Raw genomic sequence first — 25,587 nt, 5'->3', positions numbered from 1 at the left:
TTCTTATGGATATTGACCTCCGAGGTGGTCGAGTTCTGAACGTTACATTACATTGACGAACACATGTTGGAAATGATACGTTTGATATGAACGGATCTCCGTTATTGCCGAAGTCTGCGTCGATGAAAGTCGGAGTTTGAGGCCAAGAGACATCAGGGTATGAAGTCTGCCGGAGACCTATGAGGCTCCCGCTCTGTATTAGTCTATTAAGAATCACGCTGGGGTATGTCTAACGATTGTCCAATGACGGGTGACGGGCTGAAGATGTCTATGTCTAGCAGTGATGCAACACCGTCCGAAACCGCTCTGAAGTCCAGAGCAACGCCAAATAAAGCAAGGAAAACAGTAGAACGCCAATTCATCCCTCCAGCCCTCCTTCAGTCATCAACAACCCTTCCCTCATGACCCAAAAAGCAGCCATAACAGGCGTGATCAAAAGGCCCTGCACCGCCCCAAGGACCAGCTTAAAAATCTGCGGCGCCCACTGATTCTGAAAGACATAGTCGCTCCCCTGCTTCTCTCCCACCGCCGTGAGGATCCCCACGGACATGGGCCAGAGGATTAGGAAAGAAGGAAGGATGAAGCAGAAGAAGAGGCGGAGGATTTGGCCCACGAGCCCCATACGTCGATTAGAAGAAGAGGGTTGTTCTTGAGACTCGGGATTGGTAGGCGAAGAGGACGGAACGCCGAGGAACTTTCGAACAGGTGAGGAAGGGGAGAGGGGGTAGGCGAGGGGCGATACTGAGGAGGTGCGGAGGTCAAGGTTGACGAGGAGGGCTTCGATGAGCCACGTTACGATGGGTTGGATGATGAGGGTGAGGCCTGCGTCGCCGGCGAGGGTGTTGGGGAGGTGGAAGAGGGTGATTTTGTCGGGGGTGTGGAGGTACATTGCTGAGGGAAGAGGTTAGTATGAAATAAAGAAAATGAACGGTAGCATGAGACGACGAGGATACTTCATGCAAGAGAGTCCAGGGGGGACGATTGAAGGTTGACTAAGGGAAAAAAAGAGGAAAAAAAAAATAAAGACCTACCGCATGCAATACCAAAGTTCACACCGCCCGAGACAATAAATGACCCAATCCCGTGGAAGCCGAGCAGGTACAGGAGCTGGGCCACCGTCGGCCGGGTGGTTGGGGGAAGCCGAGACATTTCGGCGCGGGCTGGAGGAGGTGTCGGTGCGGAGGTGTGGGGATCCTGCACCGCTTCGGAGCTAACTTTTTTGGGGCCGATATCGTCAACATCGGAGGATACCTTTACTGTAGAACAGGTGGAGAACCGGAGATCTGGCTGAGGGGCGGAGAGGTGCGTGGGGGTCATTTCGAGTGGGAATCCTTCTCAAGCAGCCTCGGAGAATTCTTTGATCCTTACGGAAGGACCTTGTTCTTTCTGAATAGTAGAGAGAAATGTGGATTGATGGTTCGATAGCCGACACTTGAGGCGTAAAATATTTGTACCAGGTATCGATATGGAGATGCTTGCAGCTTTGATTGCCCTCTTCCCGCGCCCGAATCCAGGAATAATATTAGGTCGAATGGGTATCGTTTGCTTTTAGGAATTATTTCCCGTGTTCTTGCAAAGTTTAGGACTCCCTCCTGGATTTAGGTGAGTCTGTAAATAAGGGAGAAATTAGGCAACGAAAAACTCGAACAAGAGGGTCCAGGTCAAATGACAAGTTTAATGAAGCTTGAGCTCTGCTGTGGGCATCGTCATTTCGATTTCCGGGGTCCAAAGGAGCTATGACCTCCTATTTGAACAACCCCTGCTCAAGCTCGAAAATGGACGAAAAGAAAACAAACAACGGACAACGAAAACATCAAATCGTCAAAAGGTCGGTTTCGTCGAACCGTTTCACCACATGGGCCGGAGGTGCGTCCATTGCGAATTATAAGAGTCTCCGTAAGGATTTTAAGTCGTCCACGGGGACGGGTCATTCGGCTCGGGTGGCGAAAACGTGTGCGCCGATCGAGTGGACGGTAGCTTTCGCGAATTCGGAGTCACGGGGAGAGAGGAAAAAAAAAATTCAGCAAAGTTTCTAGGCATCGCCGAGAGCTTCCCGATTGCCGACGTGACAATGGATGAGAAATTGATGAGAAATGATCAATTGGATCAATTTTCAGCATTTCAGCATTTCTGATTTCCACCTAATATTGTGACAGTTTGAGTTTCCCATTTTTTCCCATCTTTTTTTTTTTTTTCTCTTGGTTTAGCCTCCAAATAATTTCAGCCTTGCGGCTCCCATCGTATATATCCCGTGGATGAAAAATAAGATTTTTGTTTTAAAAAAGTTTCCCGCCAAATAAATAAATGAAACCTGCTCGCCGGCTATTCCTCCAGGGTACTCCGTCTCCATGCCTATAGGGCCTGATTTGTTTGTTTTCTTCCTCCATTTTGTATACCATTCGTCCGATAAATGCTCCGTCCGTTGCTCGGACGCGCCAGAGCTCGGGTGCATTGACGTTGACCAAGCTGTCAAATCATCCCTTGCCGTAGTGGACGCTGTGTATGCCGCCATACCTGCCCATATGCACGGCATCTGCACGCGACCAGACATACGTGCAGTCCCTGACCGTATCCACGCCGCCGGGCCACTGCTTCTCGACGCCAAGCCGATCCTTATCCTTCTCTTTCCCGTCCCTGATGCGGACTTTCTCGAAAAAGACGTAGGCTGCGTAGTAGATGCAGCTCCGATTGCCCGAGAGCGGTCCCTTTTTGGCGAGGAAGTCGTTGAGCTGCTTGTTCTGGATCTTGCGCCCGTCGCTGTACGTAGCGGCAATGGCTCGCAGGAACGCCGCCTGCGTGACACCGTCTCGACGGAGGGCAGCGCGGATCTTGCGCCGGACCGTGTCGCACATGTCGTAGACGGGGACCGAGTGCGTAGCCTCCCCCGAGAGACTCACCGATGAGACATCAAGGTAGAACGGACCAGTCGCCGAAAAGGCCGACTTTCGTGCCTTCTTTGAGGCCGGGTTGGATTCTTCGGGCGATGCCGAAGGTCCGCCTTTGCGCTTTCGGTCGGCTACAGGAGCAGTCGAAGTCTAGAACAAAGGGGGAAATGTGTTAAAATTTGAACTACTATGCAGCAGGGGTGCACGTTGGAATGCTACGCAGAACGACGATCAAAGGATCAAAAAAAGGGCAACGAGACTCGACACAACTTGTCCACCATGGCATCACAGCATCGACCGGTTCACAGTTCGAGGCAAACACAGCAAGGTCAGGAGGGTTGACACGTACCAACAGCGCGCTCACTGGTCGATTCGCATCGGCAGTGGCAAGAGGAGGCCGAGCTGCCGGCAGCGCTCCCGGGACGGGTCCGGTGCCGGTGGAAGCATAATAATTAGAGTTGACGTTGTGGTTAGGTGCGTTACTCGGACTAGTGTAGTAGCTAATCGCCGCGTTGGGGTTGACCGGATGAGTATCGAGGAACTGGAGGAGCAAGCTATCAATGGTGACACGCTTGGTGGCCGGGCTCAGGCTCGATGACATCTTTGTTCAATCCTCCGCAACGTAGAGTTCGAAGGATGGCAAGAGAATTTGTAGTAACCGTCGGATGATGAAATATTTCCTGCTAGTACAAACAGCTGTCTTCGATGTCTCCGCTCGACCGCCGCTACTGCTTCTCTGGTGTTCGCGTTTACTAGTTGGCAGGTAACTTTGACCGTGTGCGTTGGGGTGGGGAAAAGGAAGAGGGGCGGCGGGGAGACTGCGATCAGACCAAGGAACTCTGAGAGCACCTCAGTCAGGTATTAACTCGGGCACCGCTGTAGCCAGTTGCGGACACCAGTAACAATCGAGTTGTACCTAGAGAAGAAAGGAAAAGAAGTGAAAAGAAAGAGAGGAGGGGGATGCAGCGACAGATGTCTAGAAGTTAAGCCTCCCAACGCTCCAGAATCTACCTGGATGCTCGCCTTGTCAAGTCGTGTCGCCCTCGGTGCAAGTACGAAGCAAGAGAATGTTTACCGGGGAAAGAGAGTGGAGTGAGGAGAGTCTCTCAAGAGGAAAAAGGCTGGAAGAAGGAGGGGGAACTGGACGAAGTTTTCTCGTTTAGATTACATCAATGGATGTAGATTTCAGGGGGCTCCTACCCACTGTACAAAGTAATCGTGCTGTACCTCTCGTACTCTCGTACTCTCTCCCGTCCAAGTGGGAAGTACTATTAACTCTTATTTCCAAGAGAGATCCATTAGCACGGTTGTACTTGATACATGTCCTGACATTTCCAGATATAGTAACCAGTCCTGTTACACGAGGAACAATAATTGCCCATTAGTACAATTGTACCTGTAACAACCTTAATGTTGTATTACTCAACTGTGAGTCTGTGACTGGGACGAGCGAAGTTTACTTCCATGTTTACTTCCATGTCATATAAATATTGATTGATTATATTGCTTGCAGGTCTGTTACGTACCGGATTCTGCAGGGCGCTTTCACAAGCCAATTTCAAGTTCCCTGTACATTCTGAATCCAGCGCAGGAATAACACTGGATTGCATTCGTCCTATTGGCAAGCCTCCAATCTGTCGTACCTTGTTGGTTCCAGGTACCACCTTGTATGATGAGAAGTACATACTGGAATAAGTGTGTAGGTTTGTCAAGGTGTCGAGTGGGTGCGAGATGCAAGAAACAAATCTGGGAAGGCAGGGTTGATCACTTCCACTAAAAAGCAGGAAGTGATACTTCGTACCATACAAATTGTACTTCGTACGAAGTAAGTAATTACGCAACATTCTCGCTTATGCTCCCCTCCGCCCCAGGGGAAGGCTTAACCGTGCTGCTTTTATCGACGAGCCTACGGAGCAGAGGGCAGTTTGAGTGCACTCCAAAATACCCACAAATACGCCAATAATTCAATACAATTCCTATTATTAGACTACCGTATTTGTAGAAATATGTCGCTTTCCTCGGTAGTCGGAACACGACCCGTCGACACGGAAAAAAGGGAAAAAGTACGTAAACTGAAGGAGTGACAGTGAGATGCCAGCTGTCTGGCTGTTTCACACCTTTGCCCAATATACCTGACACGAGACGCTGACTGGATGACAGATAATAACATCAATACTAGCCTGTACGAAGTACTCGTACCAGAAGTAGCCTGGCTGGGGAACACTAGCGATCCCTGGGAAAGGGTCATCTAAAAGTATCTTGGCTTGATGCGCAGCGCAGGTTCTACTTTACCCTTGGGTCTTGGGAGAGACATTCCCCCACTTTGGTACTTGGGCCAGGCATCTGGATGCGTGGCAGCACCTGAACCAAATTCCGTACTGTTCCTTCCATTTCCCAAGATCAAACCTCAACCCGTACAGCTGATTGGCCCTTGATGCGAGCTCCAGAATCGTTGGGGCACAAGTATCTATCCAGTACCATCAATGATTCATTATCGCCTTGAAGAATGGTGGGCAGGAGCAATCCAAATCAGTGGTCAGGCACGAGCAACCGAGAAGTTGACATGCAACTTAAACTGCAAGTCAGGTCGATGCCCAGTTCGATTTGGGGGCTGGGCTTATGCGATATTGATCTCTCGAGGATGGATTTAATTACGAAGCAGCGTGAATTCGTCAGAAGGAATAGAGGACGGTTTGTGCACGACCACGTCTAGTCGAGGCTAGATCCCAACCTCAGGGTCCTTATTTGGTATGTACTTTGATGTACGAAGTATTATTACCCTTTCCTTCGCAGGTACATTGATGAAGGGTTAATTCCTCCTCACAATCTCGCGACTCTCCCATCAGGCACACGTGGCTGGCCAAGTGTCGACCACACTGAGGACCTCTCTGCAAAGTGTTGTGTTGAAGGACAAGTACCTGCAGTGGTTTGCAGTATTCCACTGGACTGAGGTGATCCTTCCTGGTCCCATACTTCGTACTTTCTTCCAATCGACGCCTTCTCTCAGCCATCCACCGACGTGCGGAGTCTCTGTCTCCGACAATACCGCCTTGTCCTTGACCGCCAGCAAAGCAGCGTCACTGGTGACTGGTGAAGGAAATATCAATTGGTTGCTTTACCATCCGAATCACGCAGTAAATGCCTCCAATGGCCCCAGTCAGGAGCAAGCCATGATTCTTGCATGATTTGGTCTGTTTTACTTCGCGCCGACTACTTTGTAGCTGCATAGATGCATGACAGCGGCAATGCAGAGGTACCCTTCCTTGGTTGTTCTGCTAATGCTGCTCATTACGAACTAAGGCAAACGCAAGGACCCTCGGAAGAGGGCTGCGTTGCGGGGACAGGCTCCCTTCAAAAGTCATGAATTGATCACATTTCTATCAATATGGCCGTTTCTTCAGTTTGGACTTGGTAAAAGTAGCGTTGACGACTCAACTCGGTGCTTTCAGCCCAGATTATGCATCCGCGACCCAGCGTCGCGGAAGCTGCGCTAGGTGCTATTGGAAATGGGGGAGGAGAATTAATGATAGTTATAAATATAAGAAAATTAAAACAAAGAGCTTTCCGATTTGAGCTGACAGCCTCTGAATAAACAACTTGAACCTCTTCGCATAGGTTTTCACCCGGTGCTTCTCGATCAATATAAATGTCCTGGTCGGTCTGAAGAATGGAAGGAACGCGGTGGACAGCCCGGGCTCCTTCTTGGATCTTCCCGTCTCTCAACATAATATCACTTCAGCCTCGGCCCAACCAAACGAATTTCCTTGTGAGGCCGGCTTAGGAGACTTAATTGTCCACCTACACCAGGGCTCCTAGTATCAATCTTTCGAGATGACGGAATTGATCTGATTTCTTCTGCAGCCAACAATAAGATTCCCCTCCCGCGTTTGCTTGTGCCAGGAAACGTTGAACGTCAATGCAGCAGCAGCAGCATCCCTGTTCACGGGGCTAGCGGCAGATTCCGGATCACAACCCCTTGCCTAGCGCGACCCCTTCATCAGGTTGAAGCCCTCGGCTCCAGACCAGCGTCTCTGGGCCTCCTTTCCAACTACGAAGTGATCTTAGATGATCATGACAGCCAGCCGGTTTACACTCCGAATTGGGTCCCGCCAAGATCTGGATGGAATTGGCGAGTGTGGGGACTTTCCTTCGATCCACCATCCTCCGATAAATCTCCATCGGAATGGAGTAACACTCAAGATGATAGCCACATTGGCAGGCAGTCTATTGCTCCTCTGACTTGAATGCCCGACCAAGGTCTGCTTGCTCCGCCTCTTAATATCGCCCGTCGACGGTTGGTTGGATCGGCTCCCTCAGTCGATCCAAACCCCAACTCGGCCTTGACGATCCATGAGAACCCAGTTTCTGGGGCAGCCGCTTTACCTGTGATAACTGGTCGTCGTGCCTTCTCTACCACCACACATCGTCTCTTGGCCACCCCTGAATCCAACAGGACGAGAAGGCTGGCCAGGACATGTCCGCCTCGCTGTACGACCCCGCATGCAGCTGATGCAGTTGCTAGAAGCACTTATATCCTTGCGTCGCCTCATTTCCTCGTCCTGCAAAATCCCCCCTGCCTGTTTCAGCATAAACACAGTTCCCCACACCAATGATCCCCATGTGGCTTGTCGCCCATGATCGTGTCCGCATGCTCTTGGCATTGCTACCTTCTGTTGCTTTTGCAGTTGGTTGACGATGGGCCCAGGGGCACCGTGGATCTGGAATCCATGGCAAGCCGGGCAACTTTGGGAACCGATGCGCCCTGGCCACTCATCACGAGAAAAGGCAGACAGGGTAAAGATGACGTCGCCCCACGCAAAATACGTATCGAGAGGCGGTGACGGGGGATGCCAATGGCGCCAAGCTGAACTACTCATCATCAGCGAGTATAAAGATGCTGTGTGCGTGTCTGTCAACTTGACGATCGCTCTCCTTCTCTTCTTCTCTAGGCTCATCCGCAGCACTCAAGTCAAAGCGATTACACTCCTTTTTTCTCCCGAACTTTTCGTTACTTTCACTTCACCTTCATTTTACTCATTGACTGAGGTCAACTAAACGACTTGACGTCTTATTCCATTCGTTATAGCAACATCGACTTACCGCCAGACGGCTTTACACTCACTTTCATCGAAAAGCTCAACTGTTCCGACTTTGACCCGGACATATACCAACTTCTGCTACGGAACCTATTTCCGAGAAATCTTATACATACAAAATGCCTTCCTTCAGCATCACCGCCGCCGCCGCCGCCGCTCTTTTGAGTGCTGCCACCGTCTCCGCCCATGGTCACGTCACCCACGTCATTGCGAACGGTGTTGAGCACCAGGGTTGGGACCCCAGCTCCGGAATGGGCTATGGTGACAACTTCCCCGACGTCGTTGGTTGGACCACTACCGTCCAGGACAACGGGTTCGTCTCCAAGGAGAGCCATGGAAACTTCGAGATTGCCTGCCACCGCGGAGCCAGCCCCGCGGCTCTTTCCGTGAACGTCCAGGCCGGTGATGTCGTTACTCTCCAGTGGGACACCTGGCCTACCTCCCATCACGGCCCTGTGTTGGATTACCTCGCTTCGTGTGGCTCCGCCGGCTGCTCCGCCGCCGACAAGACCGCCCTCAGTTGGTTCAAGATCTCAGAGGTTGGTGTCATCACTCCCGGCACTGGTGACAACGGAGTCTGGGGCGCCGACCTCTTGATTGCCAACGGCAACAAGTGGCAAGTGCAGATTCCCGATTTCATTGCCCCTGGCGAATATGTCCTCCGTCATGAGATCATCGCTCTTCATTCTCTCGGCGAGCCCCAGCACTACCCCCAGTGCATCAACCTCGTCGTCGAGGGTAGCGGCAGCACCTCTCCCTCGGGCGTCCTTGCCAACGCCCTTTACACGGACTACCAGGACTTCAACATCTATCAGCCTTTTGACAGCTACCCCATTCCTGGCCCTTCTTTGATCCAGGGTGCCTCTCCCATCATTGACCAGGGCTCGGGCACTCCTTCCACAGGTGGAAGCTCCGGTGGCAACAACGGCGGCTCAGACAACGGTTCCTCTCCTACCCCTGCTCCCTCTGCTACTGCTACTGTCACCCCCACCAAACCCTCGACTGGCAATAATGATGGCGGAGATGACGCTCCCGTTGCTGCTCCCGCCCAGCCTGATCAGACTTCCTCTTCTACTACCCCTACTCGCAGGCCCTGCAACCGCCGCCGCCGCCGATCCCAGCATTAAGTCGAGCACAGCGGAGAGCATGGTCGAAGAGATACGCAATAGAAAGCACTAGTGTTAGACAGTGGAATCATGAGGATCCCAAATAGAGACGTTGCGGCAGAACGAGGATGCTTTTTGAATTTCTAACGCGGGACGAAGCTTTTTCTTCTTGATACTAGGTATCGAGATAACGGCATTTTATCATTCTCTTGTATTTATACGATTTAGACGACTTCAAGAATACACTTGTACATTATTTTTTGGGGCTCATTTTTTCCCACCGATGAGCTTTTGTGTAAGTTGGTCCGCTGTTCCCTAGATGGAGGCTAGTAACAGTACTTGCATTATCATAGTGAAGAAAGTGGTTCTCCACCTTTTACACCCTGTCCAGTCCGTCGACGCAGAGTCGATCCCCTCTCTGTTGCATACCGATCCCTTGCCACTCCACCACTTCTGGGGGCCGAAAAGAAAGTTTGTGGATTCCCTCTTAGGCCTCCGTCTACACCAACACGGAAGGCGCCACCTCCGGCCTGCCTAGCATTGCCACGCGCCGCAAGGGGCACCTCCCCTCTACCAGGCATTCTAGGACTTCGTGTCCCGTTTGGGTGCTTTCGAGAAAGAAAAAAAAATACAGTGCTAGTCTTTTAGGAGAGGGCTGAATTTTCTGCGAAGCTAGACATATCATTTTCAGAATGCTGAGGGCTGAGATTCTTGGGGTTTGAGTTTGAGACCGCCTGCAGGAATGTGCAGTAGCACTCGTCGAGGGAAAAGTTTTCCCAATGGAATGGAGAACAATAATTCGGTTCCTTCGAGAATGGTGACTACGGAGGGTTCTCCAGCGATTGCACCCCTTTAATATCCAGTCACACACCCTGACACACGAGTCCATCAAAAAATTGTCCAATTTTCTCAACCTCGTACTCGGCTTCACAGCCAAAGCACTTGTACTTATATCCACGTCCGTGAGACAAAGGAAATCAGAAGAACCATAATAGGGGTTGGGATGCTTCGATCTTGATGTCTCGAAAAAGCGAACAAGAGAACGCACCGAGGCACATCAGTGCCCACAGACTAGCAGGTCCCGGCGTTGGGGTCGGACCTATTATATCAGTGAAAGTTAGAGATATTGCTGGAGTGGTTCAGTTATGGAACATTCGGGGACATGTTGGCTCACCTGAAGAACCATTGGCCAATATCGCTCTCACCACCATTCGAGCAGCCTCCAATCTCGTTGGTAAGGCGCAGGACGCACTCATCATCGCTAATGAAGGCGTTTCCGGAACCCTTCCACTGGACCACGAACTCGACCCTCTTGGTGTCTGTGAGCTGTCGACAGGCCGACTTGAGTTGGCCTCCTGTGAAGTCACCGGCAACTGTGGTATCGCAGACCTGGACGGCCGCGCTGGTGGCCTTGCCCTTCTCACTGCCCCATGATTCACCGCCGGAGTAGCAGCCGGCGTGGACGGTCCCAAGGACTGGGGCGAGGATGGCAACGAGGGTGATGAGTTGCATTGCGAAAGTGGTAACGTGTGGTAACTTGGGCCTGGTAGGAAGTTTGAAGAGTTCTTGTGTTCTTGTGAAATAAGGATGTGATGCGGTGCGGTTGATGTCTTCTGTTTGGTGAGGAGGTCGACAGAACTTTATGGGCATCAAGAGCTCTTTATATAGAGATCAGAGCGGCCTTCTACGCGACTACAAGACAGTCGATAGATGCCTTGTCAAACATGACTTATTCCATTTCAATGATCCGTCTTCGCATTCTGACCAGTGTCGTGTCAGATAACAGCATCGTCGAGGCTGCGCTTGTGCGTCCGCCAGGATTGAACCAGAGATTCAAGGAAAACTGAGAACTCTTGAACTTTCCTAGGACTCAGAGCCGAGATATCGCAAGTAGGGGCGTCCAATCCTGAGTCAAAGGCGTTAGGCTCTGTCGGGTATGTTTACCCCGTGAAGTGTGTACGCCTTGTCGGCCGCCGTCGAGCGGGAACTTACGCCGTCCATATAAACGAGTTCGGCCATAGCTGCGATCGTCGGAAGATGACGTCTCGATGCTCCGCCACGCTTCGGGGGTGATCCTCGCGAATTTATAATCAATGCCTGCCGACGTTAGCGAGAGCGTAAGGCTGCCATCCTTATTCAAACCCAGAAACCCGGCCGCAGTCGGTGTGTTCATATCAATCTTCAGGATCGCAGGCTGGAGAACCTGTCGCTTCGCACAGCGGCCGCGTATAATACGTCACGTTGAACATTCGGATATGATCGGCGGTGCCAGTGTGATCAAAAGTTCCTTTCCAACCACATAAACCGGCACCAGGATCCGAAGCGAGGCCTGACAGCATCTCTCATTCTGCACGCCCTGGGGATGTGTTGACAGCGAGTGGAACGGGAACCGTGTCCAACAGAAATTCCCGGTCATCATCCAGGTGAAGATTACGCTTCCAGAAGAAACCAACCAACCAAAGGTACACATTAGCGAGGCTCTCGTATTTACATGACAGCTAAGGGCGAAGACCATCATTCAGAGGAAATATGCTAGGTCGAGTGTCGGTGCCTTGGAAGCCGAGGATAGTGACGATAATGACGATGTCTTGAATTGGTACGTTCTACGGGGATACTAGGCGGAGTGTCGGCTTTTTTTTACGCTCTAGGGAAGGATATGTTCCGATAGACCTCATATTTAAGCATCCTTGGCTTACTCTCGAGACGCAGCTTGGAGCTTTGAGGTCATTGGAGGTCTTTTCTTCGGAGTCCTCCAGAACTTTTGCAAATGGTATATATCGATATCATATTGTCAGAGCCCACAGCCACCTTCCCTTACTTCAGGATCAAGGAAATGAAAACACTGCATTGTTGCAAATGCCTCGCTGGTGCCTAGATCGCGGCCCAGACCCGAGACTCTTCGAATATCTCTCAAGCCCAATTCTAAAGTTCTTTCAAGTCGTTTAATGTCTAATTATTTAGGAATGCAGATGTATACAAGAAAGTATCAAGGTTTCCACCCAAGAACCTTCTTAAGCGCAGGACCTCCACGACCTCCACGGAGCTTCGCAGGCCTCGGTGAGCTTCCGTGCCGGGGTATAACTTGCCACGTCCACAGGCTCATAGATTGGCTGTCCGGTGTGCTTGATGTTTGCAGCACACAGCGCATATCTGCAAGATCGAGGCATCACTCTGGAGCATCACTGGCTTGTATTCTTACCCCAGCCCCGTTCAACACCGAAAAGAGACCCATCCCTTTGGACTTTCTTTCTCCCTGTGGACTATTTTGGGCTGGCCAGGCCACCTCTTGCCGCTCGTCCCGTCCCTTGCTGTGCTAAGTATGCGGTGAGTGCACCATCGCGTTGTAGATAAAACCCGGTTTCTTAATGGATGTACCTGATCACTGTTGCTTTGGGGGCCGAAAAGGGCACCAGCCAAAACCATCGCCCTCAAAGCATCCGCCTGACGTTGTGTTTCAGCGAGCCTCAGCCTCATGGTGAGGTTGAGAAGAGCCTGCCGGTCTTTCCCTGTGACACGAACCACCACAATTTTGACGATTTTAAGATTGTACGAAGGAAGCACGGCCAGTCGCGTTGATCTTCCAGACTCAATCTTGGGACGGAGAATCAAGGCCCGTCAAAGCAATCATCCAATAAACTTGGTATCGCATAACTTGTCAACAAAGCCAGGACAGTCTTGACATGCCATGATCGACCTAGAAAGGTCTCTGATCAACAGATTTTCCACTCATCTCATGCTGCCCAAGTTAAGGTTTTCGGGCCACCCTGGTTCCTTGAGGGAGGACCTGAAACGCGCTCATTTCTTTTTTCTTCTTCGCTGGATGATAATCTCCCTCAGGTGAAGACACTCATTGTTCTTTTCTCTAGGTCTTGAGGGTCCCCAACTGATCTACATATGTTGGTCCCAAATGAAAACATGCATCAATGCAGGTTGCCTTACTCCGAAACCTGGACTCTCGAAGAGCCTTGTCGGTTCGTTGATGATCTCAAGCTTTATGGCCAGCTTCAGAATACGGGGCATTACAGAGCCCTGATACTGTTTGGGAGGGATGCATTCTCGACAAGCCTTAGTGAAGATTAAAGGAATTATTTTTAAAAAATAAAATTTAGACGTCTTAGAAGAGGGTGGTCCTAATAGACGCCTCCCGATACTGAGTTTGTTGCTTTTGCGCCTCCCCGAAATGCAAGGCGTAGGAGCTGAGGAACAAAGAAGCTCTATTTTTACAAGATCCTGTTTCAGGTGAATCCTCTCCAGCCACTTGGTGTTCAATTAATGGCTTGAGTACATCGTACGAAGGCGCCTCATGCGCATGCAAGGGGCTATTTTGGAGGATTGGGACAACCAGGGTAGGAGAGAGGCTCAAGCAAATAAGAACAGGACGATCCCGCACATTCGGACAGCCCTCAGTGGATTTTGGTATGATTCAAAGACCTTGGGTTGAGCGAATATCAGCCGTCTAATTCTGTTAATTCTTCTTTATTTATTTATTTATTTTTTCTTCGTTCTATCGTCAATCCAATTTCATCTTTTCCCACTGCCTTTTGCTGTCATTTCAGCGAAGACCAGCTCCTCCAAGATGGCGAGAATAATTGCGAGTCCTCAGAACCACCACGACGAATCTCGAGAGGCAATTCCGAATCAAGATGACCCGTCTTCCACGAGGACAAACGCAATACCAGTCCCAGTCTCGGTTCTAGCGTCTGCAGCTCTGAACTCGGCACTGGATTCGACTGAGGAGCCTGACTCTCCCATTTCATGGACGTCGGCCGACGCCGACTCCGAACCCTCCCAGACCCCTCGCGTCGTCACGCCTCGTGAAAGCCTAATAGCCCCGGCACCCAACAAGCACAAGGCCAGCTCCGTAGTCATCGGGATCGAGTCAGAGACCCAGACAAACCGACGCTCCGGCTCGGAGACGCCTCCGTCCGACATCGACGCAGAAGACGACGAGCCTGAAAACGGCGATCCTAGGTCTCCAGACAGAGAATCGCTAAGGAGAATCACGACGCTAGAAGCCAAGACCCGCGTGTTGGAAAGAGAAGCCGACGCTCTCCGCCTCAAGAATAAGATTCTCCAAGCATGCTTGACTCAGCAAGTGTCCTCGAACCATTCCTCCGAGTCGACTAGGGTTTCCCAGGAGGAATTGAGCGACGAAGCCGCCGAACGGAAAAGACTGCTCGAGGAGAATGCAGCTCTGGTGGAGCAGACAAAGAAACTTCAAAGACGAATCAAAGTTTTGTCGCTTGCGAACAGCGCACTTGTGGAAAAGAACAATGAGTTGTCGGCTACCGTCAAGGAGCAAAGGCATTTGGCTGGGAGGATGCTCAAAGAAATGATCCCTTGACAATCCCGTCGATGATGAAAGGTGTCGAGGCAGATTTCCTTGCTCCCCTCGATGCATAAAAGCAGTGGATGGTGCCGGCTGGAAGGTTCATGATTTCCCTCCCCAAAGCATCTCAGGGCACTCACTCGAGTTCCAAAATCATTGAATTTCCCTTTCGAATTCACCACAATCAGCCTCTTCTAGTCAGATATCGAAATAGCTGGAAGGTACGAAGACGACTAGGCTCATATCCTCACAACCTCCACATAAACATCACAAACACCTACCAACGAACAACTAAAACTTGCATCTCAAGATGCTTACATGCGAGATTTGCCACGTTCAAAGCGACCCGTCTCGGACTGAGACTACGCCGCCGGATCCCGGACAGCCCAACGCCAAATTTGCCGAGATGGGATGCTGCCAAAAGGCCCTCTGCAATTCATGTCTTCCGTCTGCTCTCACCGCGAAGCTCGAGGGCTCCATCTGGTACGACCTCGACGAACCAGACTGGGTACCCTGCCCCGTCCCGAGATGCGAGGAAGGGACCTCTACGACTTCTCCCATAAGGCTTCGGCAGGTCTACGAATCGCTCGGATGTCCCTCTGCGGAAACTCATTTGAAGATTTTCGAGAGGGCGTACTTTATTCGAGACAGAATCCGGGAGGTCATACCGGCCCCGTCGACTGAGGTGTCGTTTACGGCTGACAGGTTCCACTTCAGAATGCATGCATGGCGATTGATGGACAACATCTTCTTCGACTTAGATTCGAAGGAGGAACTTACCGTCGAGCTCCTGTCTACCATGTCTGAGGGTGGCAGTATTGTACTCATCCCCGTCATCACCTCTCTCTTCAAGCGGGAAACAGAATCCAAGACGTGCATGATCTGCACCGAAGACCTCGGTGATATCGAGGTCCAGTATACCCAAGCGTGGAAGAAGTCGATACGGGATTTCGGCGGTGATCTCGAGTGGATCGCCCGTCCTTTCCCCACCGAAGAAATGCTGCCGGTCTGTTCGAGGACTCATCCACTCGACATTTGTCGACGATGTCTAACCAAACACGTCGATGCCCGCTTGGACGTTAGTAATGGAGCCGAAGACATTAGGTGCCCCCGGCCCAACTGCAATCGCGTGTACTCAGACGAAGAAATCAAGGCCATAGCCAACCAGGCAACCTTTGCAAAGTACGACAAGGCACGACTCCTTAGTGTACTTGCCAAGGAGCCGAATTTCCGCTGGTGTCTTCGGGCCGGCTGCCAGTCGGGTCAGATCTACGACGTAGATCCCAACGAGTCGTGCAACATCTTCGGCAACACCGGAAACATCGACAGAGAACGACGCGCGCGGGGCTTGCCCGCAAACGCCGATCCAAACTACATCATGTGCGGCAGCTGCGGCTACGGCATGTGTTTCGGCCACCAGATCCCTTGGCATCGCGGCCAGACCTGCAATGAATACGACCTCGGCCGGTCCCGCGGGGACAGGGACGGCGATACGGAGTTCTGGCTGGCGCACAATACGAAGAGGTGTCCCGGTTCTGGTTGCGGTGTCCCGGTCGAGAAGAGCGGCGGCTGCTTCCACATGACGTGTGGGAGCTGTGGATTCGAGTTTTGCTGGGAGTGTCTTGCGGATTGGAGCAAAATCTGGACGAGGAAGGGATACGAGCTCGAGGCTCATGAGCCTGGGTGTTTCTTCAGGGATTCAGCGGTGACTATGCCGTTGTTTATGACTGGGGATACGGTTGAGGAGGCGGCGTGGGTGGAGAGAAGGAGGAGGGGAGGAAGGCCCTAAGATGAGGCGATGGGGGAAGAATACGAGTCCCTCATCATTGCATCTTTGATTCTCTTTGTTTCTATTGCCGTGAATATGAATTTTACTCAAGTGGCATGAAGAGGGCCGAAAGGAAAAAGAGGCAGAGAGGAAACTCAAATGTTGATTTCATTTGCTTTTCTAGGGGAAACAGTTAGATTGGACAACGAGAGGACCGACGAGATAGACAAAGTGGATAGACTGTTTTCATGCAACAACAATGACCTACTGTTTGACATATTGTCCTTTTTTCTTATTCCCTTTTTTCGGTTTTGGATATTTGATTCTTCTCTTTGTTCCTCTATAATTCCTAGTTCTGCTCCTTAGCAGGATAATATCCTAACAGCGGTGAGATGACGACCCAAGCATATCAATGCTACCGAGGCAGTAAAAATAATATTGCAGAGAATAGAGATAGAGGGGCCATATAGATTTTCAGGCATCAAATGGTTGTGTTCAAGGGATAATCACGGAGGAACATTTGATCGAGGAAGTCTAAGCATGACAACGGGACCTTTAGGTCGAAAGCCGGAAACGCGAGAACTCTCCAAGATAATCAGCCAGGGAAAGAAGTATTGAATAAAAATAAACTGGAATGCCAAGAGCGACAAGAAAATCACACCTCATGCCAGAGAATTCCAGAGCCTCTGGTTGGTTCAGGAAGATGACCGGATGTTGCCAGTGGCTGAGTTCGGGCGCTGTCTTAACAGAGGTGATATAACAGACCAGTTCAATATCCAATCCTACCTTGATACTACTAATTTCGTCGAAGCTTTTCCCGATTTAGCGACAGCACGTTTCAAGCTCTGGACTTCATTCAGTGATTGGAGAGACAATCCTCGACCCCGGATCCTATACGACCCAAGAATAGAAACAAGACCTTGACCAGAAAGTTCGAACATCTCCACTTACAACGACTCTCTCCACAATGCTCTCCCGAGAGGCTGTGTTTGTTTCTCCGTTTTACGGCCAAAGGCTAGGTATGACCCGACTCAGGAGCCCTAATAGAGGTTTGCTAAGTGTCAGCACAGAATGGCTTGGTTTGGCTGTGGTTGGGAAGGTTCCCTCATGCGGAGGACCCTGTTGCGCCCACAGACGCGATAGACGCGGGTCATCATCATCGCGATACCCTGGATAGAAGAGTTTCAATATAGCCTCGCTTGATAAATTTGGACTTCCTCTCAAAGTGTTGTTATTCTCAGAGCGCAACAATCTATCTTTGGCATCACGAAGGTCTTGGCATCAAGTCTCGAGCATCAATTGATCGTAGTGAGGGAAATCTCCAGCTTGAAAGTCGGCCTTTGCAGTCTGGAAATGTCTATATAAACATCTTCCTGATCCTCTTCATTGCTGCTTTTTCATGAGATCATCATCAACATCGCCAACAGCCAGACTCAACTCCAGACTACAATCCATAAGACCTACCTCCAGTCATTCACACTTTAACCACACCAAACTACCTTCAAAATGCACTTCATCCTCCTCTCTACCACCTTCCTCCTCGCCTTCACCGCCTCCGCCTTCACCATCACCCCTCGTGACGAACCCTCCAACCCCGTCACAGACCTCGACCTCACAGACGACTACTCCACCCTCCTCGCCCACAACCTCATCACCGCCCTCGCCCTGCACCAACAACAGGCCGGTGAAGACGACGATGACCTATCTACCCTCTCCGTCCGTGATATCCCCGACTCCCAGGACGTTGAGATCGACGAAGACCTCCTCGAGGCTCTCCTAAACGACGATGACATCGTCGCCGCCCTCGCCGCCCGCTCTCTCCCTCCCGACTCCCCGGCTCACGACCTCATCGCTCGCGATCCCGGCTTCCTCGATTCCGTCAAGGAGAAAGCTCGGAAGGCCGGCAAGGCCATCGGCGATTTCGTCGAGGATACGAAGGATCTTCTGCGTGATGCTAAGGACGGCCTTATCGGGAAGTGCAATGTTGTGAGCTGTGGTTCTGCGCTTGGCCCTGCTACCGTGGCTTGTCTCAAGGCGGCGGCGAAGAGGGGGACTAGTTTGGTGGCTGATTTGTCATGTCTTGACAAGGTATGATATAAAATCATAACTCTTAACAACCTTCCCCCTCCTTCGCTTGAGAGATGTGAATAGCTAACTCTAATGTGAACAGGCCCTCAAGGCTCAGAAGAAGGTTCCCAAGGCTTGCGGCGGCTGCCCTTCCGCCATCAAGAAGCATTACTCTTGAAGCGTGGTAACTTAGGAGAGGAAGTAGCAGAGCAGGTCCCGCATTGGAATGTTGCACTGGAGTTGGCGTTTGCGTTGACTTGGAGTACTCGGAATTGATCGTGCTTTACAGGTTGGTTAGCTACTGAGCTCGGTTTCGGTTGTTGGCGTTGCAGGTTTGTTCATTGGGATGCTTTGGACTGAAGGCTAGTTCGACGGTTTCACTGCCAAGTTGCCTGTGCTCGTTTATATTTGTAAATGGAGTTAGCTTGTCTGGAAGGATAAAAAGGAAAAACAAAAACATCAAACAAGAATCGTTGCTCTAGCTCCAAATGAGAACCGTTCCGTAAATGATGCTACCTGCTGTACCGATAAGCCGATAAATACAATTAATCAAGAAGAAGCTCATATTCAAACTCCCGATTCGTCTTTAACTCATACTGAGGCAACGTAGCCGGACCACACGACCCGCTCCCAATTCCATGGTGCGCCCAATCCAGCCTGACAACGGTATCCTTACGCTTCTTCTTCCTCAATTCGTAAGGATGCCCAGCCTCGTCCAGATCAGCAGTCGTATAATGCATCGCCGAGAACGAGGCTCCATCGAGGTCGCCAAACCTCGCTCTGAGGAGTCGTTTCCTAGGCTTCGTCCCCGTTCCCGCATCCTTTTTGCCGGTGGCGCCGAGGAATTCGATCCAGCGGACATCTGTGCGATTTCCTCCATCCTGGGGATAGTCGTAATCCACAAAGAGATCATCGACGGAGGACTGCCAAGTTCCGAAAGATTGGCTGCGCTTCTTGTCGCTATAGCTCTCCCCAGGCCCACGGCCGAACCAGCGAACGTGCTCGACGCCTTCGATGCCAAAGGTAAGCCCGAATCGAGCAAAGGTATCGGGGAGGAGAGGTCCGTGGGGTTTAGCGTTGAGGCTGAGATGGACGCCGTGGCCAAAGGTTATGGTTATGGTCGTGTCCACACCCCATGCCAGCACGGGCGGCGCCACGCGGCCCTGAATCTCGACGATGAGGCCCGTTGACCCAGTTTTCCAGCGGACTTGTCGGACGTGGTGCTTCGTCTGGTGCAACCTGCGCTGGCGCCACTGCTGTCCGAATATGCCGCCTCTGTCGTTGTCGGTAAGTGCGCGGTAGAAGTCGATGGTGAGCGGCTTCGTCATGAGCTCAGTGAAGGGACCGACATTTTTCTTCCAGCTCGACAGAGATCCCAGAGTAAGGTTGATTCCCCACACAGAAGAGCCATCGGGACTCGTGATCTCCAGATATCCGGGTGACGTTTGTTGGGCCCTTGGCACCGAGGAGAGGGCTGGGAGCAAAGACTGGATCTTTGTCAAGCTCACTGGCCCGTGGAGCTGGTGCTGGCCAAATGCGACCTCGGTTCCTGCCTTGCACCATAGCGTCGCTTTCCTAAGCTTGAAGCTAATCCTCACGTAGGTCTCTCCGTCAAATTTGGTCGGGAGCCCTCGGAGTTTAATTTTGGCTTCAGTGTGTGGTTTGACTCCTATAATTCTGTATGTTAAGGGCTACTTCTTTCTCACTGGCGGAAAAACAACAAAAGCTAAAACGTACCTTCTGGGATATCACAGGGAGTTTCATCGCTTGTGCCGATCTCGTCGACTATGGTCCAAGAACAATCGAGGTGATCGAGATCCAAATGATCATATCGATTGACAACAGTTAGCTCGCTGCCTTTCAGACTAAGAGTCTGAACGGGCTCGATGGCTTTGCGATATTCAGTAAGCCCAGGCGTCGGCGTGTGGTCGGAATGGAGAAGACCATCCATGCAAAAGTGGCCATCATGCGGATCATCACCCCAGTCACCGCCATAGGCGTAGTAATACTCGCCCTCTGCATTCTTCGTTTTCAGCCCATGGTTCGCCCACTCCCAAACGAATCCGCCCATGAGCCTGGGATACTTGTAAAAAGCATCAATGTATTCCTTGATCCCTCCGGGGCCATTTCCCATGGCATGCACGTACTCGCAAAGGACCAATGGTTTTTCCCAATGGCTTTCCTGTGCCATGCGGATAATCTCTTCGGCGCTAGAGTACATTCGACTGAAGATGTCTGCGCTGCGAGTTTGATAGTCTGGCTCATAGTGGACTGGTCGGCTTGTATCCACCGATTTGATAAAGTCGTACATAGCCTTGTGATTTCTGCCGTAGAAGGACTCGTTGCCAAGTGACCAGATGACGATGGATGGGTGATTCTTGTCCCGCATGACCATCTGGCGTGCTCGGTCGACGTAGGCCTCCGTCCATTCGGGGTTGTCCGTAGCAAACTTCTCCGCGTTCGCACCAACTACGCCAAAACCGTGACACTCGAGGTCAGCTTCATCAATGATCCACAGCCCCAGCTCGTCGGCGAGGTCATAAAGGCGGAAGTCGTCGATATAGTGAGATGTTCGAATTCCGTTAATGTTGTGGTTCTTCATGAGGAGTAGATCGTTCTTCAGGAACTCATAGGGAACGGCTCTTCCGCTCTCTGGGTGATGTTCGTGGCGATTCACTCCTCGGAATTTTACTGGGTTTCCATTGACGGTAAAGACGCCCTTGATGAGGTCGATACGGCGGAACCCCACTCTCTGAGCTAAGCTGGTGGAGCCATTGAAGGTCAGGACGAGTGTATAAAGATACGGTGTTTCCGCCGTCCACTTGTGCGGCTTCTTGACGCTGACACTAAAGTGGCCTTTGGGTTCGAACTTCTCGGTCGCCTCGGCCACCACCTTCCCGTCGGCATCAAGCAGCTTTAGGGACACAACAGAAGTGTCGGACATTTTGACGTTGACCCTGAGCTCGGCATCCTTGTAATGGGCGTCAAGAAGCGTATGGACATGGAAATCCTCCGGATGGACCTTGGGGAAAGAATGCAAGTAAACATCTCTGAAGATACCACTGAGCCAGATCTGGTCCTGGTCCTCGAGGTAGGTTCCATCGCATCGCTGGTAGACTTCCACAGCTAGGATATTATCCTCGCCATACTTGACAAGCTTGGTAATGTCAAACTCGCTAGGATTCCTCGACCCTTGAGAATAGCCCACATTATGGCCGTTAACCCATACAGTAAACGCAGAATCGACGCCTTCGAACCTCAGTCGCTGCTGGTGGTCGGCCAGGTGCTTGTCCAGGCGGAAAGTGGTGAGATAGCGGCCGCATTCATTGTCATCTAGGGGGATATGGGGAGGATTGACAGGGAAGGGAAAGTCTAGATTGGTGTACTGCGGTCCTTTCCCATATCCCTGACATTGCCACATGCCCGGCACGTCGACCTTATCCCACTTGGAAGATTCAAAGCCAGGTTCATAAAACCTCTGGGGCCCGTAAAACGGCGAGGTGGAAAGGTGAAATTTCCATTTTCCAGAGAGTAACTGGGACTTCGCTTTGGCCGTATCGCGGCTGAGGGCGTCAACCTCGCTGTCGTAAAGAAAGAAAGAGCTTCGGGGCGGGAGGGTATTACGGTGCAGGACCTTGACATTACACCAGTCAGGAGGGGAATCAGGAAAGATGGCGCCTGTCATCGTAGTCGAGTTGGGGTCGGTGGCGGTGTCAACGATCTGGTTATCTTTATGCAGGTAGCCCGCGCTGCTGCTGCTGCTGCGGATGATAGTATCAGATGGAGGTGAGGTATGGGTGCTCTCGCGAGCCAGGAATTGATGTAGCGGAGTTGATTTCACAGGTCCAAGGGCCACGGCGACTTTAATAGATGCGTCCCCCGGAAGAATGAGATGCCTCAGGTGATTCTTCCCGTCTTCATTTCTATTCGGGCCGGGCGTCTGTCTGGTTGACATTTCAAATGTCGTCGATAGTTTGGAATGATTGCCAGACTCTTGATGCTCGTTGTCCTACGGGCCACTGCATGAGAGCAATATGGAGGACGACGGCTTCTTGCTGCGGGGAAGCTCCCGTGGGTCCGAGAGGAAGCGGCAATGCGGAGGTGGTGGGGAAACATGGTTTCGATGTTGGCGCCGCATGAACAAGTGATGGGTACGCGTAGTGGTGTCGGTCAAGTGCGGGGAAAGGAGGCGTCGGGGCTCACGTCTCCCTGGGCTGATCATCAGTTCAGAGGATCTCGGGCACCAAAACGTGTAAGGTGTCCACGATCACACATTTATCGAAGAGAGCTCAGAAAGCACTGGTGATGATGAACATCTGTCTCGTGCCTTCCTCAGAGAAGATACATGCAAGAAACCGGGTTGTTAGAATTATCGAGGCTTTCATATCAAACTGTGTCGGGCTTAAACTCATACTCCGAGACGGTGAATAATTGATTTCGCGAGAACTTCGTCTATCATCATATCCCCGTCGTACCCGAAAGTCGCACTCAAATATTTTGGTTTCGTCCTCCCTTACTGCCCAAATGGCCGGGAATAGCAAATCAATAACGCCGTTTCCAGCCCGTCACTCCATTGAACGTTGTGGTTGGATCGCCAATGGAGTTAGTGCAAACCGGCCGCAGCTGGCCCCTCCAATAGTGTCAAGAAGAAAGACAAGATCAATCGATGTCGTGTATATTGAACCGGAGTCGGTACATCGTAGGAGTGTCTTCTATAAGTTTGGTTTTATACTGCTTTCTAGGTCATCATCGCCCTCACGGAATACGCGATTAATGCTGCAGAGGTTCCGAACCTAGATCTCTCGAGGCGAGCCGGTCCCAAGACTTCAACGTTCTCTTACACCCCTTTCCCTCCGAGACCCGACTCGATCCTATACTGCCAGCTATTGACTCAATAGAGATGGGACAGAAAGGACTTGTGCTACTAAGTCGAATCGCCGGTGTTGTATCAGTACACTCCAATCTTCAAGTGCATTATACCGATTCGGCTTGCCTGGAATGCGTAGAGCCCAAATAACTCCTAACCACTTGAACACTTTCTCACCTCCAAGTTATATATCACCTCCAGTCCTGGCGACGGTACCAAGAACTCAGACTCCAATTGAAGAAAAACTATGTAAACAGGACTAGTGGATCTTGTAAACACCCTACTCTTTCACACAGAGACACATTCATCCATCCTTGATTGAGGGATATAAGCCCCCAGTTTCTCACAAAGAAGATTAGATAGAAAACAGCATTTGATTCCCCTTCGCCAACCAAGATCTCATTGATACTTTACAAGTTAGACCTTCCCACAGCAGTTCACTTAATTCTAGAGAAGCCCTCTATATTTTCAGTGAAATCTAGTGCTCCAGATAGGCCTTACTCCAGACTAATCTGACAGGCAGGCACCGGCTTGAGATCAACCTACTTCCCATCTAGGAATATGCAAGAAGCCTTGGCTCTCACGAAGCTCCAGTTATCATGAATCTCGTGCCCAGCTTGCCTTGGCCCTAAATGCCTGTTGCGATGACCACAAGTGATCGTTGCTCCAGGAGGGAGACAGATAAATATCCTACTTCTCTCAAACTCTTCTCTCCTTTCTTCCTCTTCCAACCTCTACCGGTTTTTTCATCCGACTCCTTCATTGGAAAACACATCATCAAACACCTTTCCAATATCATCATTCTTTTCCTCAATCATTAATTCGTGGATCGTCATTCATTTAATCCATCGAATATGAAGGTTTCGTCCGCTGTCCTTTTGGCTCTCATCGCCGGCGAGGGCTCCGGCCAGGGTGTCACCACTCGGATCCTCCCTGTCGGTGGCGTCGCCGATGGTTGTGATGCCTCGTCTGATGGCACTTTTCAGTTTGCTGTCATCGATCTCGACGGTCACGCCCAGGAGGGCACTCTTGCTCTCAAGGTAAGTTCTCCCTCGTTTCCTCTCTTCCCAAGTCCTCCAGCGTCCCGTGGTTCATCCCTTGGATAAAATGGAAAAAAATTCTTTCCCCTTGTCGCCTGGCTCCTTCCATATTTGGCCACATTGTTGTGATGGCAATTCTAACGAGGGTGTCCTGATAGAAACGCGATGACTGCAAGACGAACGGTCAGCTCATTGTAAAGCTCAAGGATGGAGTCCTCAAGGACTTGCTTGGCCGCACCGGCTACATCTCTTCTAGCTTCCAGCTCCAGTTTGACGATCCTCCCCAGTCTGGCTCGTTAATCACGGCTGGTTTCTCCATTTGCAACAACGGTTCGCTGGCCCTCGGCCCGTCGACTGTTTTCTACCAGTGCCCATCTGGTACTTTCAACAACATCTATGATCGCAAGGCTGCTCCTCAGTGTGGTCCTATCCACATCCAGGCCGTCGCCTGTGACGACTCGGAGGGTGACAAGGCCCAGGACGATGCCGTCAGCACTGTTGGCGTTGACAACGTCCCTACTACCCTTGTGACCGTCCAGAAGGGGGCCTCTGACGTCAAGACGCAGACGCCAATCGCCATCTGCCAGATCGGTGATGGTACGTGACCTTTTATTCCATCCAGAACACAGCTTGCTAACACTCTTACCTCTCTTCAGGCCAGGTTCAAGCTCACACAACCCCTTGTACCGCTCTCACCCCCGTAGCCACGTCCGAGTCTGCCGCTGTTCAGACCGTTACGGAAACCGTTACCGAGGTCATCAACGTCTGCGGAACTCAGGAACCTACCCAGAAGCCTACCCCAATGGCACCCTTCGTCACGTCCGGTGCGCACAGGAGGGCGGCGGCCCTAATCGCCCCTCCTTTTCTCGCTGCTGCCGCCGGCACCGGAGTGGCTTACGGAATCTGTGTGATTCTCTAAATTAGTTCCGGACGCCACCTGCCGGCTTCTTTTTGTTCGTATGGTTGGACGGCTGGGCGGTTGTTCGGTAAACGTGGTTTTCTTTTGTTCCCAGACATTCATGACATGCTGAAAAGGGAGAGTGGCGTTTAAAAGTTTGTGGTTTGGTTTGGATTGTATGGTGTGGTTTTGAGGATTAACTGTTTATTTTGCCCGTTGGAGGTTTTCAGGTTTGACGAGGTAATGGTACGGAGAGGGCTTTGGCATTAAGAGTCAATTAATTAATACACCCACCTATAATCCCTAAGAGCACCGTTTCATATTTCTGATGTTCTCATATGGACTTCGGTAGAGGTAGAGCTTTAGTGGTGAGATGAAGACGAGTTCTCAAGCAGCAGTTCTGCCTCAAAGATCGCGATATCACGTGACAGCGCAGCTAACATTCAACGTCATCGCCTCGAAAAATGTCTTGCGCAGGAACATCACGTTTCCAACCGCGACTGTCGAGAAACATAGCTTGTGAGTTCACTT

The 25,587-nt window shown here is 51.1% G+C and overlaps 6 protein-coding genes and 3 pseudogenes across 6 annotated transcripts; 5 read left to right on the top strand and 4 right to left on the bottom strand.

Annotated features, from left to right (window-relative positions):
- Window positions 1-358: 358 nt before the first annotated feature.
- Window positions 359-1,317, bottom strand: SAPIO_CDS9068 (uncharacterized protein; the record flags this gene model as incomplete). The annotated part of the gene is made up of 2 exons (XM_016790557.1): window positions 359-891; window positions 1,032-1,317. The coding sequence occupies 2 exons, from the start codon at window positions 1,315-1,317 to the stop codon at window positions 359-361; spliced, it is 819 nt and encodes a 272-aa protein (XP_016639860.1).
- Window positions 1,318-2,474: 1,157 nt separating this feature from the next.
- Window positions 2,475-3,486, bottom strand: SAPIO_CDS9067 (uncharacterized protein; the record flags this gene model as incomplete). Its single annotated transcript, XM_016790556.1, has 2 exons — window positions 2,475-3,035; window positions 3,235-3,486. 2 exons carry the CDS (start codon window positions 3,484-3,486, stop codon window positions 2,475-2,477), a joined length of 813 nt encoding a protein of 270 aa, XP_016639859.1.
- Window positions 3,487-8,100: 4,614 nt separating this feature from the next.
- SAPIO_CDS9066 lies at window positions 8,101-9,108 on the top strand (annotated as a pseudogene; the record flags this gene model as incomplete).
- A 1,050-nt stretch (window positions 9,109-10,158) lies between these two features.
- Window positions 10,159-10,599, bottom strand: SAPIO_CDS9065 (uncharacterized protein; the record flags this gene model as incomplete). Its single annotated transcript, XM_016790555.1, has 2 exons — window positions 10,159-10,186; window positions 10,262-10,599. 2 exons carry the CDS (start codon window positions 10,597-10,599, stop codon window positions 10,159-10,161), a joined length of 366 nt encoding a protein of 121 aa, XP_016639858.1.
- Window positions 10,600-13,663: 3,064 nt separating this feature from the next.
- Window positions 13,664-14,431, top strand: SAPIO_CDS9064 (annotated as a pseudogene; the record flags this gene model as incomplete).
- A 295-nt stretch (window positions 14,432-14,726) lies between these two features.
- On the top strand, window positions 14,727-16,205 carry SAPIO_CDS9063 (annotated as a pseudogene; the record flags this gene model as incomplete).
- A 1,485-nt stretch (window positions 16,206-17,690) lies between these two features.
- Window positions 17,691-18,429, top strand: SAPIO_CDS9062 (uncharacterized protein; the record flags this gene model as incomplete). The annotated part of the gene is made up of 2 exons (XM_016790554.1): window positions 17,691-18,272; window positions 18,355-18,429. 2 exons carry the CDS (start codon window positions 17,691-17,693, stop codon window positions 18,427-18,429), a joined length of 657 nt encoding a protein of 218 aa, XP_016639857.1.
- A 367-nt stretch (window positions 18,430-18,796) lies between these two features.
- SAPIO_CDS9061 (Glycosyl hydrolase family 2) lies at window positions 18,797-22,206 on the bottom strand (the record flags this gene model as incomplete). The annotated part of the gene is made up of 2 exons (XM_016790553.1): window positions 18,797-19,920; window positions 19,989-22,206. 2 exons carry the CDS (start codon window positions 22,204-22,206, stop codon window positions 18,797-18,799), a joined length of 3,342 nt encoding a protein of 1,113 aa, XP_016639856.1.
- Window positions 22,207-23,972: 1,766 nt separating this feature from the next.
- SAPIO_CDS9060 (uncharacterized protein) lies at window positions 23,973-25,077 on the top strand (the record flags this gene model as incomplete). Its single annotated transcript, XM_016790552.1, has 3 exons — window positions 23,973-24,158; window positions 24,317-24,755; window positions 24,815-25,077. The coding sequence occupies 3 exons, from the start codon at window positions 23,973-23,975 to the stop codon at window positions 25,075-25,077; spliced, it is 888 nt and encodes a 295-aa protein (XP_016639855.1).
- Between the last annotated feature and the right edge of the window lie 510 nt (window positions 25,078-25,587).

This window comes from Scedosporium apiospermum, assembly GCF_000732125.1.
Source record: "Scedosporium apiospermum strain IHEM 14462 chromosome Unknown SEQ_SAPIO_0132, whole genome shotgun sequence".
NCBI lineage: Eukaryota > Fungi > Ascomycota > Sordariomycetes > Microascales > Microascaceae > Scedosporium > Scedosporium apiospermum.
This window is presented reverse-complemented; position numbering and strand designations above follow the sequence as displayed.